Source organism: Ambystoma mexicanum, chromosome 9 (genome assembly GCF_040938575.1).
Source record: "Ambystoma mexicanum isolate Mex_15411 chromosome 9, UKY_AmexF1_1, whole genome shotgun sequence".
Lineage (NCBI taxonomy): Eukaryota > Metazoa > Chordata > Amphibia > Caudata > Ambystomatidae > Ambystoma > Ambystoma mexicanum.
In genome coordinates, this window is record NC_090931.1 from 470,712,904 (window position 1) to 470,735,689 (window position 22,786).

Genomic DNA, 22,786 nt, shown 5'->3' on the forward strand with positions numbered 1-22,786 from the left:
CGCTATGATGGCAGAAAGGCAGAAGCAGGTAACTGCCAAGAAAAGGCGGGCAGAGAGCCCAGAGGCAGGGCCATCAGCCAGACACCCCGCAGACGGGGTTGAATCAAAGGGGTGTAAGGTAGCTCGGAAGAGCAAACACTCTTTGACCCCCCGAGCACTAATGAAAGGGAGGGTGCTGCTCCCCAAGATGTAAGCGACCCTGTCGCTAGGCTAAAGAGAGCCTTCCTGGAGAAACAAAGACAGCCAGGACAGACCTCCTACCCCCGGGGGGTGAATAATTTAGGGGGTGATGACGAGGGCTACTCGCCCGATGATGAGGGGGAAGGAGACGAAGACACCTCACGACACTTCGAAGAAAATGTCGACCCTCAAGATATGGAGAACACTGCTGACATGTTCGATCCAGAGACTATCAGACACCCAAAATCTTCAGAATGGGTGCCTTCACCCAGAGTGACAGCGTACATGCCCCAGCACATAAGAAAGCCGCTGGACAGAGAGGTGCGTTCACGCATGAGGTCAGAGTGCCCTAGGCCAGTGTTACCAGGGAAGCTGGCGGAAACTCTGGGCCTATATCCCAAGATGGTCACGTTTGTGACTAAGTCAGTGCGTGATATTAGGAAAGGAATTGACCGCGCCTGGAGAGGATGCCAGGACAAGCTGTTGGACATAGCAGGCCCACTAGCAAAAATAATGGACCTGGCTGAGAAGGCGAAGGACACCGAGATTCAGGTAGACCCCCTCGCTCTAGGAAGCTGGGCCGAGAGGGCAGTGTGTCTTCTGGGAAATGCCAACTGCGCACTTTCGTCAGAAAGGAGGAGAGCAGTCTTATTGAAGATTGACGAGAAATTAAGCAATCTAGCCTCTTATGAGGCAGGGGAAAATGCCAAAAGCCTATTGTTTGACGAAGCTTTCGATAAAGAGATGGCCCAGTTTGTGGGTACATACTCGGCATTAGAGAGAGCTCAGAGCTCAATAAAGAAAATCTTCCCGGGATGTGTTTTTTCCGGGACCGGACGACACAGGGGCCGAACGTCCGGTCGCTACAACTATCAGCGCAGGCCCCAGGGACAACTAGCCCAATACTGGGAAGGGAAACCTCAAGATACCTTCTTCCCATCCAGATCCAGATTTCCGAAAGGTCGGAGAGGGAGAGGATCTTATCGACAACCCAGTGCCGCCGCCGGTGAGTACAACAAGCATGAGAGTAGGAGGGAGAACTCTCCAATTTTTGAGCGAGTGGCAAGCGTTGTCGCACGATGCATGGGTGATACAAGCAGTGGCAGGGCTGCGGCTGGAGTTTGTAGGAAACCCCATACAAAGAGTAGAACCTTCCCCCATATATATGGCAAGCGAGGAGTTAGAGTTGTTGCACAACGAGCTCCTCAGTCTGCGAAACAAGGGAGCTATAGAACGAGATATGCAAGAGGAGCCAGGTTTCCTCAGCAACATGTTTCTGGTGCACAGGGGAGACAAGACTCGGCCAGTCATAAACTTGAAGAGATTAAACGCATGGCTCGAGTACAATCATTTCAAGATGGAAGGTATTCACCGTCTGCGCGATCGCCTGGATCTCAAGGACGCTTATTTTACAATTCCGATAGCTCAGGAATTTCGGAAGTATCTTTCGGTGGAAAGACCAAATTTGGCGTTTCTCTTGTCTCCCGTTTGGGTTGGCGTCTGTCCTGTGGGCCTTCACCAAAGTGATGAAACCGCTGGCAGCCGTCATAAGAGAGAGAGGGATACGTATTATCATATACCTAGACGATATTCTCGTACTAGCCGCAGACAGAAGTACTCATCAAGAATGTACAATGGATCTGCACGCTGTTGGCCTCTCTAGGGTTCTTAGTAAATTGGGACAAGTCACAACTAAGGCCAGTTCAGAGACTGGAATTTCTAGGCTTCAACATAGACACAGTGAAAGCAACCCTCGAGCTCCCTCATCACAAAGTGAGAGCGATAAAGAAAGAACTCAAAGTAGTGATATCGAAGAAAGTTATTTTGCTTCGTTGTCTAGCCAGAGTAGTGGGATTGTTAGCCGCCTCGACTCAGGCGATATTTCCAGGCCCACTCCACTACCAGGCTCTTCAACATCTCAAGATCAGGCATCTACAAGGGGGCGTAGGGTATCACCAACTGGTGACCTTGGACAGCGAAGCGCTCACCGAGCTTCACTGGTGGCTCCAGAATATGGAGGCGTGGAATGGCCGAACCATTTTTGGAGACGCGCCAGAGTTAGTTATAGAATCGGACACAAGCAGGTCAGGCTGGGGAGCCAGATGCGAGCATGTAGAAACAGGAGGAAAAGGGTCAGATCAAGAGTTGCAGCTGCACATAAATTGCCTCGAGTTGTTAGCAGGTTCATTTGCAGTGCGAGCCTTCACGAAGGGCAAAGCAAGGTGTCCTGCTCAAGATGGACAATATCTCTGCAGTTCGCTACATAAACAAGCTGGGAGGGACAAAGTCCAAGCTACTAGCGGAATTAGCGAAAGATTTCTGGCATTATTGCCTGGAACATCATATTGCAGTCACAGCAGAATATTTGCCAGGAGCTCTCAACGAGGTAGCGGATTGGAACTCGAGGTATCTGATAGATTCAAGCGATTGGAAACTTCACCCACAAGTTTTCGAGAAGCTGCACAGGAGCTGGGGCCCAATACACATAGATCTATTTGCGTCCAGACTGAACTCTCAAACACAGACATACTTCAGTTGGAAGATAGACCCGGGATCAGCGGGCACGGACGCATTCCTACAGACTTGGCACGGAGCGCTTCATTACGCATTCCCGTCATTTGTCATAACCACGAGAGCGCTAGTGAAGGTTCGCAGAGATCGTGCCAAACTCGTGATGGTACTACCGCTCTGGAAATCCCAGCCCTGGTTTCCAGTAGCGATGGAACTTTCTTTGGATTTTCCCAATATAGTTCCGCATCAGTCGGACCTTCTACTAGGACTGTCCGGCCAGAGCCATCCCCTGATAGCAACAGGCAAGCTGCAGTTGTTAGCATGCAGGATTTCAGAAGAAAGTGGGAATTGCCAGGAATTTCGCGAATCGCTGCAGACTGCATCAAAGATTCCTGGGCGCCTTCCACCATTAGGAGCTATAACACTGCATGGAAAGCCTGGGCGCGATGGTGCACAGACCAGTGTCTGGATCCCGTTTCAGCCCGTTTAGTGCAAGTTCTTAACTTTCTGGCAACTAAATTTCAAGAAGGGGGAGCTTTTAGAACAATAGGTGTTTATAGATCAGCGATCTCAGCGGGACACGATAAAATAGAAGGAATCGCAGTAGGCGAGCACCCAGCGGTCCTGAGGCTTCTCAAAGGAATAAAAATAAGAAAACCCCCAGAACCAAAGTACGCAGTCTTATGGGATGTTAGAGTAGTGTTCAAACTTTTCCTTAGATGGCCAGCGAACAAAGATCTTTCCTGCTCGCAGTTATCAGGTAAACTGGCAATGTTATTGTGCCTTACATCATGCAGCAGAGTATCGGACGTAAAGGCGTTGGAGATCGATAGAAAGATCTTCTATCCAGAAGGGGTAGCTTTTCACATAGCGAAAAGAACGAAGACTGGATCGTGAGTGATTTCATACCCTTACTTCACAGAAAATGAAAAGTTGATCAAATAAAGGACAGTTTCGAGTTCAGTACCCAATGGAGAGGAAAGAAAGAGGCAGAGGACTATCATTGAGGGTTCTTATACTGTGACCTGCTCTCGGATAGGTGGATCAGGATAGGTCAGGACTACTAAGCCCCGGAGGATCATGGGGTAGGTAGTGCAGAAAAGAACAGTGGTGTTGGAACTTTTAAAACCTCTCATATTTGGTATTTTTACATAAGGAAGGAAAAAAAGAGAAAATGTTACGGTTTTAAATGTTTTGTTGAAAATGCTGAATGGTAGTAATTAAAGAGAGTAAAGCATAATGCTCGCCTCTTTGTCTTTAATAGAATGAAGACTTCCTGAGCTGTTAGCGTGGGCAATATTTATTATATGTCAAATTGTAACACAAAAGTTTCTTCTAATAGCCAAGTTCGGTTTCCAACACAAAGTTCCTTTACTTCTGGAGAGTTTAATTTGGCATTGTGATTGTTTTATACTCCAACAAAGTTAATTATTGTTCGGATTAATATTTCCATAGGATTTCTCTTCTCTTGAGAAAGACGGTTATTACACACTTCTTTATACACAATGTTTTCGTCGGGATGGTTTTGCCACAGTTCATCAAACACGCGTTGCCACTTTCTTTCTACCAGAACCACAATGCAGTACTTCATTGTCTTCTTCCTGGTTCACTAACCTGCCAGGACTACCACTAACTATCCCTTCCCTGGTGTATTCTCATTGCCAGGATGAATCACCTAACACTACTAGAAGTACACTGCGGTGTGGTTCACTTTGAAACATCAGTAAATTCTTTGTCCTTCAACAACATTAGAATTCAAAACTTCTTCCATAAGGATGCAACACCCATTGATACTGTTTGTTCCAATGATTGATTGGCCATGTGCAATGCAGGTATTCCGATGTTCCCCTTGACACTCACTTTCTTCCCAACTCTGGGTTTCTACTATCACATCAGGAAACTGTTGATTCAAGTTTCTCTCTTCAAGAAAGCTGTTTCTCCTCTTTCTAATGATCCTTCAATCCTTCCTTATCTTAGGCAATGCTGGTTGTTATCTGATGCAGTTATTGCCTCCCATTTGCTTTGGCAATACTGGTTACAGTTTTGTTCTAATACGACATCCTCTTTACTTTGCCAATGGTGTTCACTCAGTGGGTTTAATACTGCCCCCTCCTTCCTTGGGCAATGGTAATTACAGCCTTCATTAAATATCACTCTTTCTTTACTTGGTTAGTGATAGCTATACACTTTCTTATTTCTGTTTCTCTTAGCATGTGTGTTAAGCCCAAAATGCTTTCTATTGTTAATTCAGTATTCAAAAGTTATATTTGCAGCTAGCAGTTTACAACAGAGCGCCCCAGAGTCACCTTCTCCAAGGCAGACTCACCGGTCTCTTACTGCATGTCTGCGTTTCCCGCTGCTGCCACCTCTTCTTTCCTCGCCAGACTTGTAGTGTCTGACAGCTTCAGTTGCAGTCTCGTTCCTTGCGCCTTCCCTGACAAGATCTCACGTTGCTCCTATTGTTTCTCGGTGCTTGCCAGCCTCTGGATACAGACACAATGTGCTCCTCTCTCCTACAGTGCAACCTGCACCAACAGCCCTTCCCGTTGTGTGACCTCTGCAGTTCGGCCTTTTCCTGCTCACGACACTCATCACCTTTAACCACCAAAGGCACGGCAATGGTCCCGGCGTCTTTGTTCTGCCTCTGCTGCATACACAGCCACGGATAACTTCTTCTGCTACTTCTACTCCCTTGCACCTGCACCTGAGGGGGATTTAAATAGTACAAATATCCGCTCAGGTGTAGATTGTTAGGAACACTAGACTTCACATTGTAGTTCTGTGCTCTGAGTTCCTCTTCCTCGTGTCAGTATCTCTGGCATTATGGGACTTGAAGTCCCCACCATTCTCTTTCTTCATTTCATCAGATATTTCAGTTTTGTAATATGCCATTAAGACTGTAGGGTTACTAGGGAAGTTGTTTAGAGGATTCTCGAAGGCCATTGTTGCTGGGATGATCACCTGTGATTCATTACAGGATGTAATTGTAAATTGGAATACAAGCTGGTTTCTATGATTGCAAATTATGTCTAGATCAAGAATACACCTACTTTTTCGCTGCATGTATCACTGCTCTCTCAGGCCTGTATAGTGAGTCGTGAGGTTACAAAAGGAGTCTTGACTATTGCAAGATTGGTCCCTAGTTGGAGGAGAGAAGTAGGGATCCAAACTTGTTTGTGCCGGTGAGATGTTTTTCTTTCTTTAGTCTTCTTAATTTAATAAAATCAATTATTGGTATCTTTGATATATTTCACCTTGAAGACTTTGGTATTTTATTGTTAATACATTTCCCCTCATCACAGAGAGAACTACCAGCTGCATCCAAATTACTATCGATATAACAGTACATTTTTCTGGCTACATATATATACCCTGTCAGGCCAGATCACAGTGAGGAGGGGGACTTGAGACCTGGAATGCCCTCCACGTAGACGGGGTGCCCTGGGGCGAGTTGTAGCAGGCCCCCCAGTCAAAAGTTGGAAGATTGAATATAGGCCACAGGGCCCTGGAGGCGTAGTGCCTGGGAACCTAAGCAGGGGGCAACACTGTTAGCCTGCTCAGTGAAGGCACGGTGGGAAGGACTACGATTTCAAAGCCCGGACGGGGGCAGGAAGAAGACTTTGCACATGCAAGGGGAGTCCCTGAAGCCTTTCAGCAGGGTCCGGAGGGGGGCCAAGTAGAGCTGCTATATAATAAGAAGAGGGGTGGGGAGCTGGCCCTCCTCCAACGCGGATCGTCACCCTGTTGCCTAAAAATAAACTAAGGGCTTGCAATCGGCCCCCAAAGCATTTAAAAGGACACAGGAGGGCAATTTGCATAGACTCTGGCAAAAAGAGGGGGAAGAGGCTTTCGGAGGCGAGTAGGGGGAGAACTCGAAGATATGGCAGCTGAGCAAAGGATCAGGTGGTTACCCAAGATGTACTCCATCAGTGTTTTCAAGACTTTGGGGACAAAATCTCAGAAACGATTCAGTCAAAGCTGTGTTTGATACAGGCAGAGCTCTCCCAGTCATTGCAGGAAGCAAGCGAAAGGCGACATAGCAAACTTGGAGGAATGGACAGATGTGGCGGAGAACGCCATACAGCAAAATTGCAGAGGACACCCGGAAGATCGACAAGCTAGTGGCTCAATTGGCAAGGGACACACAGAACCCAGAAATTCAAAGTGAGCACTTGGAGAACCGCTCCAGATCATGTAACATAAGGATAAAAAGCTTAGCTGAGACAGTAGTCGATAAGGACCTGCGGGAGATGGCACAACATGTGTTTGCTGACTTGCTTGAGATGGAAAATTGGTTGGGAATTTAGCTAGAGCACACCCATGAAGTGGGGCCCGAAAGAGGAGAACTAGAAGCAAGACCCAGGGATGTGGTTGTGGCTTTTGCACCACTATGGACAGAAAGAAAAGGTGTTGGAAACCGCAGTAGGGCAGGGTCGATCAACTGTTTGTTTGTTTGTTTGTTTGTTTATTTATTTATTGTGCGCACCAGACCCTAGGGTAGCAGGGCGCAAGAGAACAAGGAGGTTTACAACGGGTCAGAGCTCCAGTTGTTCCAAGACTTAGCACAAAACACCCTGGTGAAAAGAAGAATGATGGGCCTGGTGATACGGGCCCTGGCACGAACCGGGGTGCGCTACAGATGGACCTTTCCATGGGCTATTATTAGAATGGGAGAGGAGGCAACACCGGGCCACCTCCTGTGAGGAAGGCTTTACTGATATTGAAGATGGAAGGGGAGGCGACCCCTTGGCAGGAGCAAAGGTCCCGTCAAACGGAAACTGTGGGAGTGGGCAAAGGTCCTGGTGAGGGGCCTCAAGAAGCGGGCTCCAAGGGGCCCGGCCAATCTCCCGGATAAGGGGTGGGGTGCAGAGGGTCCTCTCTTAGCTTCCGACAAGGATTCACCAAGCCGACGGGCAGGGGAGTGTGAAAACACAGCCTCTGCAGAATACCGCATGGTGGAGGAGGGAGATTTAAGAAGCTCCAGGAGGGGCGGTGGAGGAGGTATGCATCATCTTGGTTTTCAATCTCATATGTCTAGGGGGACCCGCACAGGTTCCCTCTGGGGTATTACAGGGGCTCAACTCCCATGTTGTTGCTCTGGGGGGATCCTGAGGATGGTTGAGTCTGACCAGAGGTTGGGGGGCACTGGGGGACTGTTGGGGCTAGGGGGAGAGGAGAGGGTGCGGAAGGGGCGGGAGAGACAGAGACAGTGGACATCTGGCTCAAGAATTTGGATCAATTTATACAGGTTATGGGTAGTATGGAGATGCTTCGTCTCACCACCCTTAATGTTAGAGGGCTCGAATCCCCAATCAAGATGAGGCAGGTGGAACAGTTCTTGGGGAGGGGGAAGCCAGAAATTGTGCCACTTCAGGAGACGCACATCCAGAAACAGGATAAACAAGGTGAAAATTAAGGGGTACCAGCATATGTTCCAGTACAATGTGCAGGGTAAGACGGGGAGTGATGATAGCCATCCGGGGACTACCAGATTTATGTGTCATAGCCACCGAGGGGGATAGGTACCTAGCAGTATCAGTCTGCTGGGAGAAGGGGATGTACACCATAGCACACCCAACAGGGGACAAGATGGGTTTTATCGATCAGTGCTGGCCAAGTTGGAGAGGTTTGCTACGGGGTACTTAATATTGGTGGGGGACTTTAATCTAGCCTGGGGCCCACGGTCCAACATGAGCGCAAGGGTGTATCACAACCATAGTGCGTCCTCGGGAAAACTGAAAGAGCGTATGGCCCAATTGGCCCAGGTGGATTGCTGGAGGGAATTGCGGGGTTGGGAAAAGGGGTGCAGTTCTTTTTCGAAGATAGACTACGCATGGATTTCTAATATGCTGCTTGGGCAGGTGTCAGAGGTGGAATCGGGAGCAATCGCAATCTCGGATCATGTGCTCATCACTCTGGCTGTACATCTGGGGAGATGGGAACCGGGCGTGTGGTGATGGAAATTCCTGTACACCTGCTCAAAGATAGTTATCTGTGACAAACCAAGGGGCAAAATAGAGGAGTTCTTCAAAATTAATAGAAGAGAGGACGAAACACCATATTGTGTGGGACGCATTTAAGGCCACCATTAGAGGGAAACTTATCGCAAAAATAAGTATCCCGTTTGCAAACAGAACTGGAAACTAAGCTCATGGAAGTAATGGCCAAGATGGTGGATAACTCCGGGAACACTCTGCAGAAAGAATATAGGCTGATAAGGGGACAATTAGATGCCCTACAGACCAGGAATGCTCAGCACTTCCTACACCAGCAGAGGTATTATGTTGAGGCAAACAAGGCAGATTGGCTCCTGGCACAGCGGGTAAGGAAGAAAGAGGCATCTAGGATGAGCCTCAAAATAAAGACAGGGCCGGGGACAGAAAGGGCCTCCTCTGCCGACATAATAGCTGCGTTCACAGACTATAACTCCACCTTGTGCTTGTCGGATTCCCCTGATGATCGGGCCCAGATGGAGTATCTTCCTCACTGCCTCTTATCGAAGCTCACACAGAGGGAAAGGGGGCAACTAGAAGAAGATATCTTGCACATTGATGTAAGGGTGGCGATCTCTTCCTTGCCACCTAGAAAGGCCCCACGGCCGGATGGTTTTCCAGTGATCTTTTATAAGACTCTCAAGGGTGCCCTGATCCCAAAGTCAGTTTTACTGTACAACTCCATCGGCAAAGAAGGCCGAATCACCCAATTCATGGAGGAGGCCAAAGTAGTGTTGCTCCCAAAGCCTGGCAATGACAGCACACTATGCGGTGCATAAAATCCCAAAGCCCTTATTAATCTTGATGCAAAAATGTACACCAAGGTGCTGGCTTCTCGCTTAGATAATCTTCTCCCCAAATTGATTGACCTCGATCAATTCGGGATTTATCAGGCAAAGGCAGGCCTTTGATAATAAAAGGCAGGTGTGCCACTTACTAGAAAAAGTCAACATTACTAAGACCCCGGCAAATGATGCTAGTGTTGGACGCAGAGAAGGCATTCAACCGTGTTGAATGGTCGTTTCTCTTCTGCACAATGGAGGTCATGGGCTTTGGGACTAAATTCCTTTCACTTGTCAGAGCCCACTACCAAATGCCTTCTCTGCATTAGTCGATTAATGGTCCTCTCTCCCAGAGGATAAAGGTTTCCCGAGTTATGAAGCGGGGGTACCCACTTTCCACGCTTCTATATGCGATCCACCTGTAGCCCTTACTGGCAAAGATCAGGTTAACTCTAGACATCAGAGGGATCATCTTCGGAGGCGAGGAACATAAAGTTATGGCTTTTGCGGATGACATGCTTCTCCTGATCTCAGAACCGGACATGACACTCCCGGCGATCTCCAGGGAACAAGATGTTAGGTGCAGTAGCACGGCTAAAAATGAATGCTCATAAGTCTGAACTGTTGAACTTATCTCGCCCTTCGCGCAGATCCAGGAACTGCAGGCTCTGTACCTTAAAGGTGGGCGGAGGACAGCTTCAAGTACTTGGGAGGGCAGATTACCAGCTCCTTAGATGACCTATACCAGCTAATTACTTATCCCTGCTGAGGAAGGTGAAGCAGCTACTAGTCGAGTGGGGGCCTCTGTTCATAGCGTGGTTTGAGAGGATTACATCCTCAAAATGGTGATCTTGCCTAGATCCTATACTATTTTATGGCCTTACCAGTGGTTGTACCTCCGTTTTTACAGCACTCTTCAAAGACTGGTGGAGACATTAATCTGGACTCATAAGAGACCTCAGGTAGCCATGAAACTATTAATGGCCTCCAAATGCAAGGGAGGTTTGAGCTGTACCCAACTTCCATCTCTATTATTTTGCGGCTCAACTCAGGGTGGTTCGGGATGGGTTTTTGGCAACTGCAGTAAAATATGGTGGCGGATGGACGGGGCAGTGGTGGGAAGGTCCTTCGATGAAATGCTTTGACTTTAAAATTAAGACCTACCACAAAATATGTACCTTATCCTGATAACTGCCATAGTGGGGAATATGTGGCACTCCTTGGTTCGGCAGATAGGCCTGCCTACCTTCCCCTCCTCTTTGACAGCGCTGTTTAGGAATCCCTGGTTTGCACCGGAGCTGGAAGGGAGGGCTCTTGTCGGGTGTATGCTGGCTGGGTGCCACAAGCTAAGGAACATGGTTGAGGCCTAGGAAATTAAGTCATTTGATCAATGCAAGCAGCAATTTGAGATAGGAGAAGGAAAGAGATTCTGCTACTTACAGTTGAGGCACTGACTCTCGAATCCGCCGGTTAAAGCGGGGGCGACCAGGGAGCTTACTCCTTTTGAGAATTATGTTACAACTAACTCAGAGGATAAACACCTGGTGGCAGCACTGTATCGAATATTTTCTGAGTGCCCTCAGCATCCGGAATGACCCTACATGAAACTATGGGAATCCGTTGTGGGTCACCCGTTAGAGGGGGAGCAGTGGTCCCAGTTGCGGGCAGACTTACCCAAACTCATACAGGCTATTCAGATTCAGGATATGTGGATCAGGATTGTGGTACAATGGCATCTCACCCCCAGAGAAATTGCATAAGTGCTACCCAGAGGTATCAGCGCTATGTTAGAGGGGATGTGGGGAACTTGGGTCCTGGATACACATCTGGTGGGAATGCACAGACATACAGCCTTTCTGGGACACGGTCCACACAGCGCTGAATACGATATTTGATTCTCAGATCCAGGGTAATGTTGGGGAGGCTATGTTAGGGATGGGTGGGTTTCTGGGGAATCTGTCTCCGAAAGTGCAAAAGCAGGCACATGTGATTTTGATGGTGGCGGCACTGCTGCTAGTGGCACAAACATGGAAGCAGAAGAGTGCCCCTACAGAACAGAGTGGATTGGTAAGGTTTGGAACTATGTCGCTCTGGAATGGGTGGCCTACTCTACTCGATTCAGGGGGACCATCAGAAGTTTACGGGCTGTCTGGTGCCTGCAGAGAACGCTGTTCTTTGGTCTGGTTGATTAGACAATTACGAAAGAAGTGAGGAAAAGCTTGGATGTCTACAGGGATCACTGTTTTGCTTTGCGGCGGGGGGGGGGGGTGTTGGAGGGGGATGGTTAATATATGTTGAAATGCCAATAACAGTGATCCACATTTTTGAAAAAAGACTTCCAAGCTCCCCTGTTTTGCTTTTCTGTTTAGGGGTTTCCTTCCGGAATCTCTGTACTGGCAGTTAGGGATTGCACAATGTCCATTGCTTTTCAAATGTTATTACTATGCAGGTAATCTGCAAGACCGAATACTTTCTCCAAGTGCTTTTGTTGGATGCTACCGCTGGAGTTGATGCTTTGTCCAGTCGGAGCTTGACCAACAGTAAAGATTTTTGTCTTCAGTTTTTTCCATGTTTATGGTCTGGTTTAATGTTTGTACATTTTCCACACCTTTCAGTTTGGGGGTGTGGAATAAGGAGGTTAGGACTAAGTTGGAGTTAATTGCAGTACTGCATTGTGCTCTATGCATGAAATCCCTCTATGTTGATGCACAGGAATAAATGGGCAGGGAGAAACTTGAACAGTACTTCAACTTTCTGTATTATTTTACAGTGGTATGACAGGGGCTTCTTTCAAGCTAGAAGAACGTACCAAGCATTGAATGAAAGGGTGGGCAATGGGCTTCTGTTTTATGGTAAGGTCTTCTTTTTAGTCTCATTCTTAGCCAAGTTTAATTGTTACTCTTCTCTTTCGTTACAGAAATCATCCATCAGTTTATTTTAGAGCAACAGAAAGGAAACAGAGTCCCACTTTGCATCAATCCTCAGTCTGCTGCATTTAAAAGCTTTATTAGGTATGATACTTTGTTTACATTAAGTGGAGAGATCACATTGTGTAATATGTTTAATGATAATGTGTGTCATGTTTAATCACTCACAATCTCACTGTGTTAATAAACTGTAGGGTTCGGAATACTAGGGACACATGCTTTCATGTTAGAAACCTCCCATCTCTGAGGTGTAGTTTGTAGTGGTTTTGGTAGCTTGGAAGACTCAAGGGAGGTTTTCAGAGACAAAAAGGTAGGTGATGTAAAATAAGCTAGAACTCCTTCTGTTTGACTGCAGTAGGAACATCATTTGAACCTAGCTCCTTGACTTTTCCGAATTGAGGCTGTGAGGAGTCATGAATGAAACGCAGACACATTTTAAATACGGTTTTGGCTAAAGACTTTTATTATTAAAACACAAAAGGGTTTGGGAAAGGGCCTCACTCTGCCTGCACTAGCATTGGTTCCCTACCTAAAATCAAAACTTAGAATCTGTCAGTGTCAGAATGTCCAAAACAAAACCTTCCTGTATCCTAAGTACTATTCTGACCCTCACATTCTAAACAAATATATTCTAAAGTGAAAAGGATCATCTTTGGCCTTTAATGTGTTGTAAATGTTCAAAAGATGCATCATTTCCACAAAAAAGTTTCTGAAGGATAGGTCTCCTTACACCAGAGTGTTCTACTTTTCCCCTTGGTCCTTTGTTGCCTTCTTGGATTTCCAAATGTTAATTCTTGTTTTCCCCTTTTTGGGCCAGTAACAAAAAAAGTCCTTCGTATGCACTTTTTCAAATGTCTTAGTTTTTTTTCCGGATTTCCCTCAACCTTGGAAACAGCAACTGCACTAAATATGAAAGTAGCTTCTATCCACAACAACAGAATGTTGGTTCCCCTTTCCTTCCAGACTTCTGTTCTTCCCTACTTATGTCCTGCAGCCTTTAAGTAGTCCTGATGTAGTCTTCTCAAGACTTCCTTTCACAGTACTCTGCCTAGTACCATAGGTAATGTATAATACTGGTGGGCCTTTTAACTTTCATGTAGTTTTTTTTCCTTCTAATACATTCCTCTATTGGGAATCTGGGTTTCTTCAGTCTTTTAACTTAACACAGCCAGCTGACCATACGTTCCCTTGAGTGAACAACAAAAGTTATCTTTAAGCTGATTGTCTTTGATTTATGTCTAGTCGGAATACCTGGTATACGCTCCTGCCAGGGTTCCTGGTTCTCCAGTCTCTTAGACCACCACAGCCTACTATCTATTTCCTTGTGTTTTGCTTACTTTCCACTTACCAGGTATGCGCCCCTAGCAGGACTTCCTTGACTCCCTTGCAACTGCCTGGTATACTCTTCTGCAAGGCTTACTGGATTCACACACTCACAATTTCCTGGTACACTATCCTGCCAGGGCTTCTTAAGAATGCACACTTGTAATTGTCTGGAGTAATCTCCCACCTGGGCTTTTTGTGTGTGATCTCCTGATCACTCTCCCACCTTTGATGGGTCTGTCTTGTAGACCTCTTGGCTAAAATACTTGGTTTCTTATATGTTGACTTTTCACTCTCTCTTTCATATACTCCTAACATACATGGACAAACTTGAAAGTCTCTCCCTTTCGGAAACTGGTTACTGATGCATTTCTTCTTGGCTTAACAATTTGAGTCTGCAACTCCCAGTTCGGGTTTTCTTCCTGGTGTGGGTGATCGATTCAGTCACTTTCAGTCCTGGGGTTTTAAGTGTTCCTGCATTTCTTGCAGGCGTGCACAAGATTAGACGATAGGGCATTGTAGTGGTGGATAGAACTCCCTTTCCTGGGTACTTGTCTATCATCACCCCACCCTGGCTCACCCTTGTTGGGCTTTTAGCTTTCCTCTTCTTATTCAGGCTTTCTCTTTACATCTTTTGGGTTCTTCACTCTTTCCCAACTTCCTTCTATTCTATCTTCCCGGTTGTGCATCCTCCGTTCATCATGCCTCCTCCTTCTCTCTACCCTAATGTTCTCTCACTCTACTCCGCCAAACAGTTATCTCCTTCAACCTCCTCTTGGTGTCTCTTGCCAAACTCCTACCTACATTTCCTTCAAAATGCTGCCTCCTTGTTTGTTCTCCTCCTTCCACCGTGTTCTTCCAAGCCTTCTCTACATTTTGCTCCCTCCTTCCTCTTCGACCCAGAAATTTTTCTTTTCTCCCTTCTCCGCCTTCCTCAGGTTTTTTTGGGACCATGTACATGCAAGGGCCAAAATAATAAAACGGCATGGTTGAACTAAATTAAATTGGTCAGTATGATTCTCTCGGTTATGCTCAGTTCTTTGTGAAAACTCAAATGCTAGTGTTGTTCAGAGAAATACCAAAAATGTCCAAAACAAAAGTTCTCTTCTTTTTCAGCCTAAGTCCTGGTCTGTTCCAGCTGCTTAAAACAACAAATGAATGCAGGTTCTCATCGTCCCAAGCCAACATAATGAATTCAAGAGAGTGCCTCACATAGTTCTTTTTTGGTATTTCTGTCTCTGTCTGTTGCAACCTTCTGGCTTGTGTTCCTTCTACTGCCAATATAACGAACAAAGGACTTTTTAGATTTGTTAAAAACATGAGGCAGTACTCAGTGGAGCGTATGCTGGAGGTGTTTAGCTGCCAGGCTCTGCTGGCTGGGGCCTACGGCAGCAAACTCTGGGCATGTGAGAATTTTAAGTTCTTACAGGGTGCTGAGAATTTCTCGTTTGCACGCCTTCTTTGGGTAGCGCCCTCAACATCATCGCACATCTTGCATTGTCTGATGGATCTCCTTTCCCTGTGGCCTATTATATTGTGGTCGGCTGTATGGACAAGTAAAGAGGGCTCACTTACAAACCTGCTTCTAAGAAATATTCTATCCCTGCGGAAATAACAGAAGATTGAGTAGCTTGCCTGTTTTTAAAAGCACCTTCAGTCCCACGGGTTTGGGGGCTGATTTCTGAATCCAGAAACTAGTTCAGGTATTCCCATTCAGCTAATTGAGAACGTTTGGGCAGTATAAGAAAGGATGCAAATGTGTGCAAGGCTTCAGTTAGGCTGTATCTTCCACTCTCACCTGCATGGGGACCAGCTGAAGACCTGGCTATGGTCCCCAACACATACCACTGGTGCGCTGTCCGGGCCCTGTTGTATGCTTTCCATCTTAAATCTATTACCTGTAAGTGGTCTGGGGAGCTCAATGGTGGCGGGTGCCGTCCCTGCTGAGAGTGTGAACCACTTGAACATTTTGTTCCATTTTTATAATATTAATAACGCTTTCTTTAAAATGTTGTCTGTGAACCTGGTTTCCCTCAGTGGAGACCAGCATTCGTGAGGTTTCTGTTGCTTCGTATTTTGGGACTGCTTTTGCTTTTGTCAGTTATTTGAAAGATGCTTGGCAAGGTAGATCCAAACTCCTGAGCCCATAGCACTCTTCCCTTCTAAACTCCTTTTGTGTCCTCTTCAGCCTGTTCGATTTGCAAATGTGTGTAGTTTTAGATTCTTAAGAATCACATAATGTTGGATATTATTTTTTTATTTCATTTGTGTTTCTATTGATGGTTCACAATGCCCTTTTTTGACTGCTGTTTCTCTTAATTCCGTGAGTTGATTGACTCGTTTGACCTCTTGTGTTTTACTGATTATTTTTATGCCATTTGTGCTACCATTGACTGATGGTGTTGTCCTATAAATTTAAACTGCATGTCATTTTATCTTATGACATCATCCGGTTGTCACATAAAACCATCTCTCAACCCCATGCTCCCTGGGAACTACCATACCATCACAATCTTAACATACCTTGCCAGATCATAGAATACTTTGTTACGAGCAAAATCCAACAACACACCACCACCAACAACGTATTCAACCTCTTCCAAAACGGTTTCTGCCTGTACACAGGAATGATACTGCCACACTTCACATCCTGGATGACCTTTACCATATCACTGGCAAAGGAGGCACAGAGCCCTTCTTGCACTCCCTGACCTCTCTGCAGCTTTTGACACCATCGATCACACCATCCTCCTAACCATCCTGTCCCACCAAATGAAACTCTTGGGTACTGTTCTCGATTGCTTTATCACCATCCTAACTGACAGGACACACTTTGTCTCCATACCCCCATACTGATCGATCCCACACCATGGTCAAATACAGGGTACGGCATGGATCCTCCTTCTCTCCTCCCCTCTTCAATCTATGTATGGAATCCCTTGAAAAGACGCTTAGCAACTACAACATCCATGTTCACCAATGCACAAGTGGCACACAAATATACTTACAAATCAACTCCCCCTCCCAACACCACATTCTCAAAAACTGTATCTCCACCATCCCCACTGGGACAGCCACCCACTTCCTCAAACTAAACCCATCCCAAACGGAATACCTTCTCATCTACACCCACCGGCGCAAACCCAACCTCACCCCCTGAATCAGAGAACTCAACACAGGCTGCCCACTCATATTCCTCTCCACATCCGTTGAGTCCCTAGGCTTCACCATCAACCCTGATCTATCCTTCAAACAAAACATAACACTGTCACCAAAACATGCAACGTACAGCTGAACCTCCTACGCAAGTTAAAATGCATCCTTCCCCCTGATGTCATACATGCCGCAGTCCAGACACTCTTTCTTTCCAAGCTGCGCTATGGAAACGCTTTCCTCACTGGACTCCCCAAAGACATTCTTGTCCTCCTGAATGCCTTACACAATGCTGCATGGCAAATTCTACACCTAGCCAAACACTTGTATGTCATCCCAGCTCTCTGCAAGCTCCACTGGCGTCAAGTACCCCAGAGAATTGCTTTCAATGGATTCTGCTTTGTATACAACTAGAAGACCATTTCCACTGCCATCCTTTGCTTATTCGAATCTTCCTATCCTGTCCTTAATACATTGTAACTTATTTTTCACCTCCCCCCCTTTTGAATATTCTAAGGCACTCTGAGACCCTCTGGCTAGGGTCAGCACTGTAAAAAGGTTTACTTAAAATACAAATAATAAATCAGATACAAAGGAAGCATCTAATGATCATATAGACAGTGGTATCCGGTCATTGCATCGACAACCAAACCCTCTAATACCAAACCATCAAATTTTTTCCCTTGAAATACCATTCCATAGAATGGCTATTTCGTTGAATAAAATTCGATGGATCCATCGAAATGTAATGTTAAGATTAGGGGTTAGATTAGGGTTATGGTTAGGGTTGGGGCTAGGGTTAATTAAAGGGTTACATTAGGGTTAGGGTTATCTTAAGGGTTACATTAGGGTTAGGGTTGGGGCTAGGGTTAGATTAAGGGTTACATTAGGGTTGGGGCTAGGGTTAGATTAAGGGTTACATTAGGGTTATGGCTAGGGTTAGATTAAGGGTTACATTAGGATTAGGGTTGGGGCTAGGGTTAGATTAAGGGTTACATTAGGGTTAGGGTTTGAGCTAGGGTTAGATTAAGGGTTACACTAGGATTAGGGTTGGGGCTAGGGTTAGATTAAGGGTTACGTTAGGGTTGGGGCTAGAGATAGGGTTAGGTTTGGGGCTAGGGTTAGATTAAGGGTTACGTTAGGGTTAGATTGAGGGTTACGTTAGGGTTATGGTTGGGGCTAGGGATAGGGTTATGGTTGGGGCTAGGGTTAGATTAAGGGTTACGTTAGGGTTGGGGGGTTGGGCATGGGGTTTTGGGGGGGCGGGGGAACCCCCCCCCCCTCAATATACAACATTTTTAAAAAAAATAAAACGTTACAAGGAGCTGGCCAGTGCCGAAATGTCTGCACTGGACAGCTCCATGTAACGTTTTAACATTACAAAAAATGCATTGAAATGCTATCTCTTACATGTAAAATTGCATTTCCATTGAAACCAGTCCATTTATATTTTCGATGGACTGGTTTAGATGGAAAGGCACTTTTCCATGTTAAAGATAGACTGTTGATGCTTTGGCATTAGATGTTTGTTTTCAATGCTTTGGTATGTTGACCCTTTTTTTTCGATACAATCACTATAAACCATAGACAGTGGTTGAGAGCCACCAAATTCATGACAAAAACTCCTGTTTGATGGTTCTGAGCTTTTCCAGATGAACACAGACAAGGAGTTGTTGAAGAATAAAATCACACACCCACGCAGATCTCATCCTCCCTTTGTCAGGCGGACATGTTTTGCTCAGTGGACCTGAAAGGCATACATTATTATATTCCCATTTGGCAACCACAAAGGCAGTTTCTTGATCTATTCCTAGTGGTAAGACACTACCAATACACAGTGCTTCCATTTGGCATGGATGCAGCACCCAGGGATTTCACCAAACTCAAGTCCGCTGTGACAACTTGTTGCGCCGTTCAGGGAATTTATATATACCAATACTTGGAGCATTGGCCTATTCATGCTCTTTTCTAAGAAGTTCCTCTGGTATTCCTTACTGCCATTCTCTCCCTACTGTTTCAGCTGCGACTATCGTAGTCTTAGAACTTCACACTGATTGGATCAAGTCCTTCAGACAGGTAAAGTCTTCTGATAAATGCTGCACAATTTGATTACTCTGCAGAATATTTCACCGCCCACTCAGTAAATTTCCCACATCCCTCAGTCAATCACAAAAGAGGATCTGCTTGCTGCACTGGCCCAATTTAAAGGAGAGCTCACGGAAACAGTCAAGGCGGAAGGGGCAAGCATACGAGAAGAACTAAATACTCTAAATACTGTTTTGTTGGTCTGATTCAAAAATGTCATAATTGTTATTTGCTTCTACTGTTATTGTTAATTTGTTATCGTTAAATGTACCATGTTGTTATAATGTGAAGCGTTTTGCCGTAAAGCGCTATATAAACCAAATAAATACAATACAATACAAATACAAAGAACTATTGCATGCCATCACGAGCAACCGGAAAGACATCGACTCCCTAAGGGAGCGGGACATGGAAATGGAGGAGCGCCTCACTGAGCTCGATGCAAGGGGACCTGAGTGGGCACATCAGACGAAGTAGACGGAGGAAAGAATAAGGGCACTGGAGGAGAAATGCAAGGATTTGGAAAACAGATCGTGAAGAGACAATTTTCGAATTAAAGATCTGGGGAGGGACTGGAGGGCACAGATTTTGAAATCTGCATCCGAGAACTGTTTGAAACTCTAGTAGAGAGGGGTAGGCCTGAAGCATGGAGATAGAAAGAGCGCACAGAGTGGGCAGCCGGAGGATGGAACCAGGTGCGAGACCCCGGGACATACTAGTGAAAATGCAAGGACAAAACGCAGATCGTGGGGGCGGCCAGGAGGAAGGGGAAGATCTATGTGCTGGGGTGCGAATTCCAGCTATTCAGCGATTTATCCCAAGCTACACTGGCAAGGAGGTGCTTGTTCAAACCACTCACAGAGTTGCTGAAGAAGAGGAAACTGAGGTATCGATGGCTCTTCCCGACAAGGCTCCAATTTCGGCATTGGTAACGAGGAAAAAACTGTGTCCCAGGTGGAGGACGGTTTGAGAGCCTTGGGGGTGGCACAAGGGGAGACAGGGGGGGCCAGTGTGAAAAACCACCCAGGTGAGAAGTCGGACGAGGCACGAGCCTGGCCTCAAGGGTGCACCACGAAAAAAGCCAAGAAGACGTGAAAGAGAGCAAAGGGATCGGGGAAGAAGCTCACTACAAAAGAACATAAGGACTAGAATATAGCCTGATGGGGTTAAGGTGTGGGGATTTATGCGGGCGGGGGAGGGCGATGCTATGTACGGTGCACTGAAGGGACCACGTCAAGAACCTGGACAATGGATCCAGGGACAGTTACAAGTTGGGGGGATAGGTATAAACAGTTTGGGGGCGGCAAAATAAAATAGGATGAAGGCTCAGCCGCTCAGAGGGAGCAGGGAGTGCTGGGGCGGCAGAGGGTAAATGTTAACGAGAAGGGATGTATAATTTTATCTTATGGAATGTAAAGGGAATGAACAGCTTTAATAAGAGGGCCACAATCCTGTGGGAAATGGATCTAGAGGGGCCAGAAATAGTCTTCTTGCAGGAAATGCACTAGGCAGAGGGGGATGAGGGGCGCCTGGATAGTAGGAACTACCCATGCAAATATCATGCTACTGCAGGAACTAAACGGGCTTGGGTGGCAATCCTTTTACATAAAAATGATGTGTGAGTGGAAGGGATCAAGGTAAAACGGGATGCGGAAGGGAGGTATGTGATGATTAAAGGGAGAATGAGGGGACAGACATACATGTTGGCGTCAGCATACGCCCCCAATCAAGGGCAAGAAGGGTTCTTTGACAGGTTTCTAGCGGAACTAAGCAACTTCAGGGAGGGGGAAATTATCGTATATGGGGATTTTAACCTAGCAGCGGACCCCGTGCGGGATAGGTCAGGAGGTCTGAGGGTGCATGCGACAAGGATAATGTCCAAGCATCTGCTAAGAAGGTTCCAAGAAGAGGGGGTCAATGATGTATGGAGGACACGCCACCCACAAGAAAGGGACTATTCCTTCTACTCCCATCTCCACAAGACATACTCCCGAATAGACTATATTATGGCAACCTAACGGGGAGTCCAAGCAACCAGCAGAATACATATTGGAAGCATGACATTATCCGGTTATGCGCCAATCTCACTACAGTGGGAGGGAACGCGTGGAGAGGGACAGGGGATGGAGATTAGAAGAATATATTATTGGAGACCGTGAGGTGACGCAACAAACAGAAAATGAGATACGCACATTTGTGGAGGACGGGGGGGGATGAGAGCAACAGCCCGGGGGAGCGATGGGATGCGTTCAAGCAGCACATTAAAGAGTACTTCATAAGGGCTGCAAAAGAGAAACGCGAGGAAAGGAGGGAGGCAGAGGGGAGACTAGAAAAAAAGATACAGGAACTCGAGAAGATTTATAAGGAGAAGGGAACAAACAAAGTGACCAGGAGACGAGCACATGCAAGAGGCTAACTCAAACAGATGACCAATAGGATGGTGGAGAGCACCCTACTAAAGAGCAGCTAGAAGTTCTATGAGCATGGTAACAAGGTGGGGATGGCCCTAGCGTGGCAGATAAGGGCTAAAGAACACGAAGCATTTATAGACAGCCTAGAAAACAGGGGGGACAAACAAGTGGGGGAAGAGGGTGCTAAAGGTAAGATAGTGAGAGAGTTCTATACAGATCTGTACGGGGAGGAACCTGTGGATGGGGAACGGCAAGCGGCATACCTAGCAAGTTGGGACGGGCCAAGACTAACTCCTGAGCAACGAGACCAGCTAGAGGAACCCATAATGTGCGATGAAGTTCAAAGAGCCATATCTCGATTGAAGGGGAATAAAAGCCCCGGCAAGGTTGGGCTAACAGTATTTTACACAACACTCAGGGAACCACTTGCTAAAGCCGGGGAAGAAACCACACTTGTATTCCTCGTACTGCCCTATTACGCTTATCAATGGGGATGCCAAACTATATACGATGGTACTGGCGGCAAGGTTAGAAGTGATTCTACCAGCTCTGCTGATGCAGGACCAAATAGGGTTTATTAAAGGACGGAATACGTTTGATAACATAAGAAGGGTACTGCATATTATAGATAAGGCGGGGAGAGAGGGTGTGCCACACCCACCTATTTGTTGATGGTAGATGCCGAGAACGCGTTTGACCGCATCAATTGGATGTTGATGTAGCAAACACTTAGAAGGGTGGGACTAGGACCGAACTTTATGAGAATGATACAGGCTAACTGTCAGCATCCTCGGGCTAAGGTTGAAGTGAACGGGGGCCTGACCGACCCATTCTCAATAAGGAGTGGAATTAAGCAAGGATGCCCACTCTCCCCACTCCTTTTCGTGCTGGTGATGGAACCCTTTGTGCATCGGATTAGGGAGAATAAGGAGATTTACAGAGTCAGGTGGGCGGACACACACCATGAAATAGGCCTGTTTGCCGACGATGTGATCTTGATGATCGCCGTTCCAGAGAACTCATTACCAGCAATAATGGAGGAGGAAAAAAGCTTTCTCTGTGGTGTCGGGCTTCAAAATGAATTTCGGGAAGTCAGAGATCTTGAATATATCCGTTGGGGAGAGGGAAAGGAGCCAGCTGAAAATTACCAACCTGTTCAGGTGGCCACCAGGACCAGTAAGATACCTAGGGGTGAACCTAACTGCGTCCATAAGACAAATAGTAGGGGCAAATTACCCGTTGCTACTAAAAGAAATCAAGGCAGATCTAGCGAGATGGAGAGGGCTGTATTTATCATGGTTTGTAATTATAGCCGCTGTCAAAATGAACTTCCCCGGCTTCTATATCTTTTTCAGGCAATCCCCATAGCAGTCCCGGGGAAAATGATGAAGGCCATTCAGGCATCATGAGATTTATCTGGG

General features: G+C 46.4%; 1 protein-coding gene across 2 annotated transcripts in view; it reads left to right on the forward strand.

Annotated features, from left to right (window-relative positions):
- Positions 1-22,786, forward strand: part of NLK (nemo like kinase) — a 1,539,426-nt gene that overhangs the window by 1,429,453 nt on the left and 87,187 nt on the right. For both annotated transcript variants that reach the window (XM_069615020.1, XM_069615019.1), the window contains one exon: positions 12,384-12,477. In XM_069615020.1, coding sequence (XP_069471121.1) covers positions 12,384-12,477 — 94 coding nt within the window. The remainder of the gene's footprint in view (positions 1-12,383; positions 12,478-22,786) is intronic.